This window comes from Armigeres subalbatus, chromosome 1 (genome assembly GCF_024139115.2).
Source record: "Armigeres subalbatus isolate Guangzhou_Male chromosome 1, GZ_Asu_2, whole genome shotgun sequence".
NCBI lineage: Eukaryota > Metazoa > Arthropoda > Insecta > Diptera > Culicidae > Armigeres > Armigeres subalbatus.
This window is the reverse complement of record NC_085139.1, coordinates 112,609,471-112,622,219: the sequence shown is the minus strand read 5'-3', so window position 1 is coordinate 112,622,219 and position 12,749 is coordinate 112,609,471. Positions and strand designations below refer to the sequence as shown.

General features: G+C 49.0%; 1 protein-coding gene across 1 annotated transcript in view; it reads right to left on the bottom strand.

Moving 5' to 3' along the window:
* LOC134206439 (uncharacterized) overlaps positions 1-12,749 on the bottom strand; it is a 234,118-nt gene that overhangs the window by 97,465 nt on the left and 123,904 nt on the right. The window contains exon 10 of the mRNA XM_062682155.1: positions 4,128-4,313. Coding sequence (XP_062538139.1) covers positions 4,128-4,313 — 186 coding nt within the window. The remainder of the gene's footprint in view (positions 1-4,127; positions 4,314-12,749) is intronic.

The window sequence follows — 12,749 nt, the reverse complement described above, 5'->3', positions numbered from 1 at the left end:
CAAGCATGTGGTCACGCATTGCGCGAAAACGTGAGCACACGAACAACACCTGTTCCGCCGTTTCCTCTAAACCTGCGCACACCAAACACTCGGGCGAGGCCGAGCAAGCCAGCTGCGTTACCTGCACTGTGATTTTGCAGCACGCTTAAACGCCGGGCACTTCGAACCCCCCATGGGGTGCTTGCTGTTCACAGCTTTGCTGGAACAAATCAAACAATTGGAAGGGTTCGTGCAGCATTGTGCCTTATGTCCCTCCAATCCGCAGCGTCGGCAGAGATTGCCTCTGTCAGGGCCTTTGCAGTCCCATTGCTTGTGCCCCGGTTCCAGGCACTTGAAGCAAGCTTCGGGTTGCTCGTATATGCGCACAGGGCATACCGACCATCCCACCTTGACGCTCCCTAACTTGACTACCTTGGAGGCGTCCGCTGCAGATAGCCGAACCAATTCTACCTGTGTCCCAGCCGGACCTTTCCGTAGCCAAACGGCTGCGGTGGGCGTCTCCACTTCACACTGTCGCCGAAGTGCCGTGACGAGCTCTTCGACTTCGGTGATCTCGTCCAGATCTTTAACCCTTAGATTCACCTCCGTCGTGAGTACCCTCACCTTGACCGTCTCGCCTAGGACTTCCTCCGCCAACTTCTTGTAGACGGCGCCCTTTTGCGAGACGCTTTGCTTCAGCTCGAGGATCATCTCGCCCATCCGGGTACGTCTTATTCGACGTACGTCGGCGCCGAGTTCAAAGAGCTTGACGTCACTCCTCATCGCCTTCAAGACGTCCGAGTACTTATCCTCGTCCGTTTTGATGACTAGGGCATCGCCCCTGGAGCGATTGGCGCCTACCCTAGACTTCTTGCTACCCTCATTCACCTGGGCCTTCTTTTCGACCCTTGACGTCTTCGGTTTCCTCTTGTTCTTGACCAGGGTCCAGGAGGCGTCATCCCCCTCTATTTCCCTGGTCTGGTGCGGCTGAGAGCTCTCAGCCTGCCGTAACTGTCTTTCCTGAGTGGACGGACCTTTCCAGGTCCTTCCTCCCCCAGTTTTGGAGGTACCTGGCCGGGGTTCAGCTTCCCAGCCCCACTACCATTGTTCGGGGTAGTAAACCTCCGTGTTTTGGAGCGGCCACCAGGGAGCTGATCCCCTGGAGACAGTCTCCCCCGTTTTTGTGTCTGCTCCGTTGGAGCAGTCACCCCCGACGTGCCCGCAGAGCCTCAGTCTGGGTAGAATTTGGCATCACCGTCTTCGCTGGCACGCCCTCGGTCGATTCGACCTTGCCCGAGTCCGCGAATCCTTGGGCCTCAGTCTGGGTAGACCTCGACGGATTTCACGGGTTTACACTTGACCGTCCCGACTTTCGGCATCGACTTTCGAAGTTTCTGCAAGCTCCTCTTGAGTTCCTTACTGATGTAATACTTCGATGACGCAAAGTCGATGATGGCGTCCAGCTGTTCCGTCGCCACCTCGAAGGCCGAAAGCCCATCGCGTTTGCGGTTCATAGGGGTCCTCCTTAGCCGTGTGGTAAGACGCGCGGCTACAAAGCAAGACCATGCTGAGGGTGGCTGGGTTCGATTCCCGGTGCCGGTCTAGGCAATTTTCGGATTGGAAATTGTCTCGACTTCCCTGGGCATAAAAGTATCATCGTGTTAGCCTCATGATATACGAATGCAAAAATGGTAACCTGGCTTAGAAACCTCGCAGTTAATAACTATGGAAGTGCTTAATGAACACTAAGCTGCGAGGCGGCTCTGTCCCAGTGTGGGGACGTAATGCCAATAAGAAGAAGAAGAAGTTTGCGGTTCATCGCCTTCACAAGCCATGGGCCGTCTATAACCTCTACCGGCGGAGTCTGGGAGATGGTTAAGTGACCCACGCTGGCGCTGCGCACTGAGCTGCCGACTATTGCCTCTGGCCTCCTAGGTGGAGACCTGAACAGCCCACGTCTTGCGAAGGGGTTGTCGCCTACACTGTGATTGAAGAATTGACTTGGTTTTCCATTTTGGTCTCACGAGTTGCTCGGGGAAAGAGGTCCACCACGCCAGAGCCCAGCATGACGCGGTAAGGGACAATTACTGTGGAGGGTGCCCAGGTACCCCACAGGCTCCGTTAAAGGCCTAGCTCATTACTTCACCCCCTGCCTATGCATTCCCCACGGCACGGGTCGCTTAACGCCTTGGGATTAGGGGTTAGGGACGATGGTCCCGTTGGTCGCACACTTACTCTAGCTGATGTCAGAAGGACAACAGTGCCCAGGCTGCACTACCAGCTAAGTACGCAACCCTTAGCTGGCGGTCGATTGTCATCGGAAGACCCGTGGAAGCGTGAGATTGGAACTTGTGAGGACCAGAGCTGTGTAGGTCGCTCCTTCCCAGATGTCAACTCACCATTTCGCAAGTGAGACGTGTCAAGAGATGGCAAAGAGCATGGGACACTGCAGTCAAAGGTCGTTGGACCCACAGACTGATTCCGGAGGTATCGGATTGGATTAGTAGGAAGCATGGTCAGGTCAACTTCAACCTATAACAGGTCTTGTCTGAACATGGCTGCTTTAAAAAGTTTCTGCATAGGTTCGGGTTCGTAGATTCTGCGGAGTGCCCGGAATATGTAGGAGAGGTAGAATCGGCAGAGCATGCGATGTTCGCATGCCCGCGATTCGATGTTGAATGCAATGCCATGCTGCTTGTCAGCGGCTTGGATGCAACCCCGGACAACTTCGTTGAGAGAATGTGTCGGGAAGAGGTTATATGGATTGCGGTGAACACAGCGTCTCAACAGATTATATCGAAACTACAGCGCTGGTGGCGTCTTGAACAAAACCAGCAGCTGCAGTAGATACTACTCCATGCTCACCCCAACAACGAAAACGTCGTGGGTGGGTTGCGGGGACCTACGTTTGTAGATATAGACTTATAGAGGTCATTGCGGTTCCCACAATTCTGGTCGGTTCGGACAATTCGTTCGCCATGGCGACACGAAAAAGCAGGGAAGGAGCCAAGCCCAATCGCTGCTAAAACCAGGCTTTGATGGGCGGTGTACGGAACAACGTCTGCTGCAAACGTACCGTCGACACATCAGCTGTTTCATATTTCCGCATGTTCGCACGATCAAGAGCTACATGAACTAGTAAAGGAGTTTTTCTCGATGGAAAGTGTTGGTGCTGCAGCCCCTGCTATTGAAAGTGAAGATAACAAACGTGCCAAGCGAATTTTGGAAGCCACTACTGTGTGAACACCGTCTGGAAGGTTCCAGACAGGCTTGCTGTGGAAATATGACTGTGTTAATTTCCCAAACAGCAGACCAATGGCGGAAAATCGATTTCGCTGTCTTGAACGATGTTTAGCAGCGAAACCCGAGCTACAGGGCAACGTGAGAACCCAGATCATCGAGTACTAGGCTAAAGGGTATGCTCATAAGGTAAATTCAGTTGAGTTGGCCAGCTTCGATCCCAAACGGACTTGGTTCCTGTCATTGAAAGACGTAACGAACCTGAGAAAGCTAAACAAGGTGAGGCTGGTGTGGCTTAAGTCCAAGACCAATCGTTCAACTCTGTTCTTTTTGCTGGCTCGGATCTTCTCGCATCTCTTCCTGCAGTCTTAATCTCGTTTTGTCAATTTAATGTAGCGATCAGCTCCGATATATGCGAAATGTTCCATCAGATCCTTATCCGACCAGAAGACCGTTCCGCTCAATTGTTTCTATGGCGCGACAATCCATCTCAACCGTTCGACGTGTTCGTGATGAGCGTTGCTACCTTTGGCTCCACATGCTCGCCTTCTGCAGCCCAATTTATCGGAATGCCGATAAGTTCTCCGAACAGTTTCCACTAGCGGCGGAAGCAATTAAGAAGTATCACTACGTGGACGATTTCCTGTGCAGCGTATATACAGAAGCAGAAACCATTGAGCTGGCAGAGCAGGTCAAGCTGGTACACTCCAAGGCGGGGTTCACCGTTAAAAACTGGCTGTCCAATTCGTTTGAAGTCCAAAAACGAATCGGGGGCATCAAACGGAATCTCCGAAGAAAAAGTTAATCGACAGGTCGGCTGCCTATGAACTATGGTATGACGTGGAGGCAAGACCTAGATGTGTTCATCTTCCAAGGCGTATTCAAGGACGAGGTACAGAAGCTCCTACATGATGGTGCTGGTCCAAGAAAGAGAGAAGTTTTGCGCGTCGTAATGAGTATCTTCGATTCCATTGGGCTGGTAGCCGTTTTTGTTGTTCACGGAAAAGTACTCGTGCAGCATATCTGGCTGGGACGTGCAGATTCCAGATGAACTGGTCTCGAAACTGGTCAAGCAATGGGTACGCTGGACCAAGCTGTTGAAGCAAATAGAACACATTGACGTTCCACGATGTTACTATTCTACTATTCTATTGAGAACTACCGCTGAAGTTCCGAAGCACTGCCGTGGAAGTTCGTTGCTCTTTGGCGAAAATGAAAGTAGCGCCTTTAAAGCTACTGTCCATTCCGAGGCTAGAATTATCAGCAGCCGTTCTTGGAGCCAGGCTAACGAAATCCGTAGTGGAGAACCACACACTTCTAATCAATCGCAAAGTGTTTTGGAGTGATTCCTGTACCTTCCTTTCTTGGTTGCGGTCGATCCCTCACAAGTACCGGCGATTCGTTGCCTTCTGGCTGACGAAAATCTAAGATCTAACACAGGTTGATGAGTGGCGCTGGGTACCATCCCGTTCAAACGTTGTCGACGAAGCCACCAAATGGGGCTAAGGACCGAATATCGCTTCCGACAGTCGGTGGTTCCAAGCTCCAGAGTTCTTGTACCAAAATCCCGAAAAGTGGCACAAGCAATCACCGAGACAGAAGAGGAGCTTCGCCCGCTTCACCTGCACCAAGCCGTCATCGGAGATAAAGTGGTGCAGATTGGAAGATTCTCAAAATGGGAACGTCTCGTTCGTGCGGTGGCCTACGTTCACCGATTCATCAACAACCTCCGCTGTAGAATTGAGAAGCAAGCACCAGTAATAACGGAGTGGCTAAACCGGGACGGAATGCTCAAAGCTAAGTCCACTATTTTCAAGCAGATCCAAGCAGAAACCTACGAAGATGAGATCACTATCCTCAAAAAAAATCGGTAGCTTTCCACTGAAGAGCAGTTGAAAATCGAGAAGGCTAGCAGGATGTACAAACTTTCCTCTTTTTTGGACGAACAGGAAGTCATACGGATGGATGGTCGTATTTCAAGTACACAGCAGGTTTCTTTCGACTTCAAGTTTCCCGTGATCCTGCCGAAAAAACGCGGTGGTACCCTGGATTCATCAACTATCTCGGTTAACTTGTTTATTAGTTAGTGTGGTGGAAAACCAGGGGGGTAGGGGGCAGATGAGTCCCTTCTCAAATTGGCATAAAAACCCAATATCTTTTCACACATAGTACCTACAGAAATATTGTCACACTTTTCAAGTCAAGTACAAACTCAATCAGCGAATGGCAGATTTTGCTACTGTTCTGCAGAAGAACCATACAAAAACTGTATAAAACTGTGGCATATACAATTTCGGAAGAATTCAATCATTACATTATATTAAAATCTCACAATTTCATACTATGTATAGAAAGCTTACATTTATTGTATTAAAACCTTGCAGCATTGCATATGCCACGATTTTATACAATAAACGTGATATTTGTTTTTTGGATCTAACATTATCAAATAGCAATTATAAGCTCAGCAGCAAATGTCTATTGAAGCTTTTTTGTAAGCAATGGATAGAGATGCAAAATCCTGCATTGCTACAGATGTATCTTTTTAATGTACTGTTCCTGTGGCTTTCTTCAATAAATAAATAAAGCCATCATGCTAGATTCTGTATTGCTACATTATGGAAGCGTGGAGTTGGAAACCTGAAGAGCGTCTACCATGAAACGGACAAATGGAGAGTCCAAGCAGAAAACCTTATACCTTGCCTGGACTGGCAAATATTGCATCTCTGAAGGCAGTTGTCTTTGAGCTCCATGTTATTTTTTTCGGACGCTTGTTTACTATGTATTTCATTTCAAACCAATTTAAAGCATCAATGGTTTTACAATCATCTTTAAATCTGAAAGTGTTGAGAAAAGTGATTGAACAGGAAAATGCAGAGTTATAAATAAAACACCATGTGGTAGAGTTAGTACCGTACAACATAAAGCTGATCTATGCGGGTATGTAAAGCCAGTTACGACCAAAATTCAAAGAGAGCCGAAACGGGATTGTGGATGGCATAAAAGTTATTATGCAGAAAACATACACAAACTCGTTACGTCAACGGCTCTGTTTCCCACTGAAAACCCGTTAACCTATTCGCGTAGTAAACGCAAGTACTATCGCCTGTACGCAGCTAAATGCTGAACGCATGCTGTGAACGAGAAATGGCTTCAAAACAAATTAGTATCTACTGACGCGGACCGGCAACAGATACGGAAGTGTGTATAAATTGTACCCTTGCATAGGCTGAAAGATATGATTGACACTGAATGAAAATTTTCGGATGGATTCCGCCTTCTTTCACGGCGCTGGCCATACAAAATTATACATTCAAATCAAACTCAGCACGCATCTCGAATACCTTCACGATGGCGCATCAATCACGGTAGGATCGGGTGGTGTGCGACGATCCGGTGAAAGGACGACCACTTTCAAAAACATCGAAACTATCGATTGAGTTGTAATTAAATCAGCGCATCACAAAGACCTACCATGTACGGAAAGTTATCTAAATGCGACGAATAATAAAATATTAATAATAAACAGGAAAGATTTGGCAATGGCTACGCGTGGATAACCCACAAACTGCTAATTTTTGCCAAGGCAGACAACAATCGTTTGCGTTGGCGAAGTCTGCGTTGATTCACCGTCGGTGTTATCCAAATGTCACCTGGCTGGGGGAGAAAGGTCACTATCTGAGTCACGTTTGTTACTGTATGAGATTTTATTTCGGTTTGAGGAATTTGAAAGAAAGAAGTATATCTTCACATTAAATCAAATTGCATTCCACAAGGAATGCAAACATGGTAATTATCAATATTTTTCCCTTAACCAATTCAATACGGATGGGTCATACACTTAGGACGGAAATCAGCTGTCCAAAATAAGTTTTAAGAGATAGAGCCTTGCTTTCTTCAGCAAAAATGTTCAAACTGTTCCATCCAGGAAAAATATTGCACAGATCAGGTTGCAGGCACTAGGATGATCTAAAGCATCCAAACTATCCTTTAGTTATAATTTTGATGTTCTAAGGAATCAACACCATACTTCACCATATTCTGGTTGAATAATTGAATCTGAAATGCTTTATGATAAAATCCTGCGCTTGTCCAGCGATAAACAAATCTTTTTCTATTCTTTATCTACGATACTCCAAACAGTCCTTGAATTCAGATCTTCATATTCAAATCGATCAACAAGAAGATATACGATGGTCTAGCATAAACCGCCAAAAAATTGTATGACCAAGGGCATCTAGGGAAGATCCATAAAGTACGTCACGCAAAACAATAACCATTTTCAACACCCCTCCCTAATTCGTAACACTTCTTGTAATAAATCTCTTCAAGGTGCTTTCAATACTTACATCAAACGTGATCATATAGAGCCTCAAGCTCAAAACTCAATTGCACTTCTGATTGAGAATACTGTAATATGTATAAAATATATAATATGTATAATAAGTATGAAGCAAGTAAGTATGAGAGCGCCAACGCGTTCGGGGTGCAACTTGCTCTATTTCTGAACGATTTTGGAGTAGCAACCATTCACATGAACAGCCGGTCATCAAGGAACGCCGTGGTCTCCGTAGATCAAGCTTTATTCTATAACACTATAGACGATAAAAGGTACGAACAAAATATGGATGCCATGTTTGTGATCATAATAACATGTTTTCTTTCGTACGTACGTACTGCGTAATTATGTCCATTGAAGCAATTCCAACTAACAAGCAAGGGAACATCCATAAATTACGTAACGCTTAGAGGGAGGAGGGAGGATTGCGAGAAGTGTGACGACCCATACAAAAATTATAGATGAATCATACAAAAAGTGAGACATAGGGGGGAATGGCCTTTTTCGCGATACGTAATTAATGGATCTTCCTCAAGTTTGAGAACCTATGCATCACTCTGTTATAGAATTCTAGAGTTCCGTGAATACCTGCATGATCCATATCGTCTAGGACAGCGGTTCTCAACCTTTTTCATGACAGGTACCCCTTCGCTGTGTACCGTTCTCAAAGTTCTGTGCAAAATCATCCTAGCCCGGATTCAGGAGAAGATCGATGCGACTCTCCGGCGGCAGCAAGCCGGAAAGCTTTCGACCGTCTCAATCACGAGAATATGAGGGGCACCCTGAGACGCAAGGAAGTTCCTGAGAAAATCATCAGTCTCATCGAGGCACAGTACGAGGCCTTCTCGTGTAGAGTGCTGCACAATGGGGTCTTGTTCGACCCTATCCGGGTCGTAGCCGGTGTGAGGTAAGGATGTATTCTATCACCGTTACTGTTCCTCATCGTAATCGACGAGATTCTGGTAGATGCGGTTGACCGTGAACCAAACCGCGGGCTGTTATGGCAGCCTATAACCATGGAGCACCTAAACGACTTCGAATTGGCTGATGATGTTGCACTCCTCGCGCAACGGCGCTCTGATATGCAGAGTAAGCTCAACGACCTTACCGAGCGCTCCTCTTCGGCAGGTTTAGTCATCAACGTCAACAAAACCAAATCGTTGGATGTAAACACGGTGACTCCTTCCAGTTTCACAGTAACCGGGCAACCCGTGGAGAATGTTGAAAGCTTCCAATATCTTGGTAGCCAAATGGCGTCAGACGGCGGTACCAAGATCGACATAGGCGCACGGATCAAGAAAGCAAGGGCTGCCTTTGCGAGTTTAAGAAATATCGGGAAAAACAGGCAAATAAGTGAACGCACCAAAATACGAATTTTCAACTCTAACGTGAAATCTGTGCTGTTATACGCTAGCGAAACATGGTGTGTATCAGTGGAGAACACTCAACGGCTGCAGGTGTTCATTAACAGATGCCTGCGGTATATAATTCGGGCCTGGTGGCCTTACAACTGGATCGCAAACAACGAGCTCCATCGTCGTTGTCACCAGAGGCCGATAGCAACAGAAATTCGGGATCGGAAGTGGGGCTGGGTCGGCCACACTCTACGTAGGGGCGGAAAAGAAATCTGTAAACAAGCATTAGACTGGAACCCAGCGGGACATCGCAGCAGAGGCAGACCCAGAGGCTCATGGCGGCGAAGCCTCAATAAAGAAATAAAATAAGTCGACCGAAATCTAACCTGGCAACAGGTTAAAGCGATAGCCGGGCAACGCTCAGGATGGAGATCTTTCAAGTCGGCCATTTGCACCACCGGAGGTGTACAGGATCCATAAGTAAGTAAGTAAGTACCCCTTCGAACTTTTGCATTAACTGAGGTACCCCCTAGAATAGAGGCTTCTGAGCCTCTTGAAAAAATGTTTCCAAGCCTTTTGAAAGAACCTCCCGAGCCTCTTGAATAGAGCCTTCCGAGCTATATGCAAAAAGGTTTTTGACGTCTTAAAAGAAAGCTCTTAAAACGAGGCTTCCCCGAGCCTTTTGAAAGGAGGCTTCCGTGCATCTTGAAAGGAGGCTTCCAAGATTCTTGAAAGGAGGCTTCCGAGCCTCTCAAAGGTAGCCTTCTGAGCTTCTTGAAAGGCGGCTTCCAAGACTCTTTAAAGGAGGCGTCCAGGCCACTTAAAACGAGACTTCCGGGCCTCTTGAAAGGAGGTTTCCGGGCCTTTTGAATACAGACTTCCGGGCTTCTTGAAAGGAGGCTTCCGAACATCTTGAAAAAAGACTCCTGAGCCACTTGAGAGAAATCTTTCGAGCCTTTTGAAAGGAGCCTGCCAATCTTTTTGACAGGAGGCTTTCGAGCTTCTCGAAAGAAGGCTTCCGGGCCTCTTGAAAGGAGGCTTCCGGGCCTCTTGAAAGAAGGCTTCCGAATCTCTTGAAAGGAGGCTTCCGGGCCTCTTGAAAGGAGGCTTCCGGGCCTCTTGAAAGGAGGCTTCCGGGCCTCTTGACAGGAGGCTTTCGGGCTTCTCGAAACAAGGCTTCCGGGCATCTTGAAAGGGGGCTTCCGGGCCTCTTGAAAGGAGGCTTCCGGGCCTCTTGAAAGAAGGCTTCCGAGTCTTTTGAAAGGAGGCTTCCGGGCCTCTTGAAAGGAGGCTTCCGGGCCGCTTGAAAGGAGGCTTCCGGGTCGCTTGAAAGGAGGCTTCCGGGCCTCTTGAAAGGAGGCTTCCGGGCCTCTTGAAAGGGGGCTTCCGGGCCTCTTGAAAGGAGGCTTCCGGGCCTCTTGAAAGGAGGCTTCCGGGCCTCTTGAAAGGAGGCTTCCGGGCCTTTTGAAAGGAGGCTTCCGGGCCTCTTGAAAGGAGGCTTCCGGGCCTCTTGAAAGGAGGCTTCCGGGCCCCTTGAAAGGAGGCTTCCGAGCCTCTTAAAGGTAGCCTTCTAAGCTTCTTGGAAGGCGGCTTCCAAGACTCTTTAATGGAGGCGTCCAGGCCACTTAAAACGAGACTTCCGGGCCTCTTGAAAGGAGGTTTCTGGGACTTTTGAATACAAACTTCCGGGCTTCTTGAAAGGAGGCTTCCGAACATCTTGAAAAAAGACTCCTGAGCCACTTGAGAGAAATCTTTCGAGCCTTTTGACAGGAGGCTTTCGAGCTTCTCGAAAGAAGGCTTCCGGGTCTCTTGAAAGGAGGCTTCCGAGCCTCTCGAAAGAAGGCTTCCGAGTCTCTTGAAAGCAGGCTTCCGGGCCTCTTGAAAGGAGGCTTCCGGGCCTCTTGAAAGGAGGCTTCCGGGCCGCTTGAAAAGAGGCTTCCGGGCCGCTTAAAAGGAGGCTTCCGGGCCTCTTGAAAGGGGGCTTCTGGGCCTCTTGAAAGGAGGCTTCCGGGTCACTTGAAAGGCGGCTTCCGGGCCTCTTGAAAGGAGGCTTCCGGGCCTTTTGAAAGGAGGCTTCCGGGCCTCTTGAAAGGAGGCTTCCGGGCCCCTTGAAAGGAGGCTTCCGAGCCTCTTAAAGGTAGCCTTTTAAGCTTCTTGGAAGGCGGCTTCGAAGACTCTTTAATGGAGGCGTCCAGGCCACTTAAAACGAGACTTCCGGGCCTCTTGAAAGGAGGTTTCCGGGCCTTTTGAATACAGACTTCCGGGCTTCTTGAAAGGAGGCTTCCGAACATCTTAAAAAAAGACTCCTGAGCCACTTGAGAGAAATCTTTTGAGCCTTTTGACAGGAGGCTTTCGAGCTTCTCGAAAGAAGGCTTCCGGGCCTCTTGAAAGGAGGCTTCCGGGCCTCTCGAAAGAAGGCTTCCGAGTCTCTTGAAAGCAGGCTTCCGGGCCTCTTGAAAGGAGGCTTCCGGGCCTCTTGAAAGGAGGCTTCCGGGCCGCTTGAAAAGAGGCTTCCGGGCCGCTTAAAAGGAGGCTTCCGGGCATCTTGAAAGGGGGCTTCCGGGCCTCTTGAAAGGAGGCTTCCGGGTCACTTGAAAGGAGGCTTCCGGGCCTCTTGAAAGGAGGCTTCCGGGCCTTTTGAAAGGAGGCTTCCGGGCCTCTTGAAAGGAGGCTTCCGGGCCCCTTGAAAGGAGGCTTCCGAGCCTCTTAAAGGTAGCCTTTTAAGCTTCTTGGAAGGCGGCTTCGAAGACTCTTTAATGGAGGCGTCCAGGCCACTTAAAACGAGACTTCCGGGCCTCTTGAAAGGAGGTTTCCGGGCCTTTTGAATACAGACTTCCGGGCTTCTTGAAAGGAGGCTTCCGAACATCTTGAAAAAAGACTCCTGAGCCACTTGAGAGAAATCTTTTGAGCCTTTTGACAGGAGGCTTTCGAGCTTCTCGAAAGAAGGCTTCCGGGCCTCTTGAAAGGAGGCTTCCGGGCCTCTCGAAAGAAGGCTTCCGAGTCTCTTGAAAGGAGGCTTCCGGGCCACTTGAAAGGAGGCTTCCGGGCCTCTTGAAAGGAGGCTTCCGGGCCTCTTGAAAGGAGGCTTCCGGGCCGCTTGAAAAGAGGCTTCCTGGCCGCTTAAAAGGAGGCTTCCGGGCCTCTTGAAAAGAGGCTTCCGGGCCGCTTAAAAGGAGGCTTCCGGGCCTCTTGAAAGGAGGCACCGGGCCTCTTGAAAGGAGGTTTCCGGGCCTCTTGAAATGAGGCTTCCGGGCCTCTTGAAAGGAGGCTTCCGGGCCTCTTGAAAGGAGGCTTCCGGGCCTCTTGAAAAGAGGCTTCCGGGCCTCTTACAAGGAGGTTTCCTGGCCTTTTGAACACAGACTTCTGGGCTTCTTGTAAGGAGGCTTCCGAACATCTTGAAAAAAGACTCCTGAGCCACTTGAGAGAAATCTTTCGAGCCTTTGGAAGGAGCCTGCCAATCTTTTTGACAGAAGGCTTTCGAGCTTCTCGAAAGAAGGCTTTCGAGCTTCTCGAAAGAAGGCTTTCGGGCCTCTTGAAAGAAGGCTTCCGGGCCTCTTGAAAGGAGGCTTCCGGGCCTCTTGAAAGGAGGCTTCCGAACCTCTTGAAAGGAGGCTTCCGAACCTCTTGAAAGGAGGCTTCCGGGCCTCTTGAAAGGAGGCTTCCGGGCCTCTTGAAAGGAGGCTTCCGGGCCTCTTGAAAGGAGGCTTCCGGGCCTCTTGAAAGGAGGCTTCCGGGCCTCTTGAAAGGAGGCTTCCGGGCCTCTTGAAAGCAGGCTTCCGGGCCGCTTGAAAGGAGAAAGGCCTCTTGAAAGGAGGTTTCCAGGCCTTTTGAATACA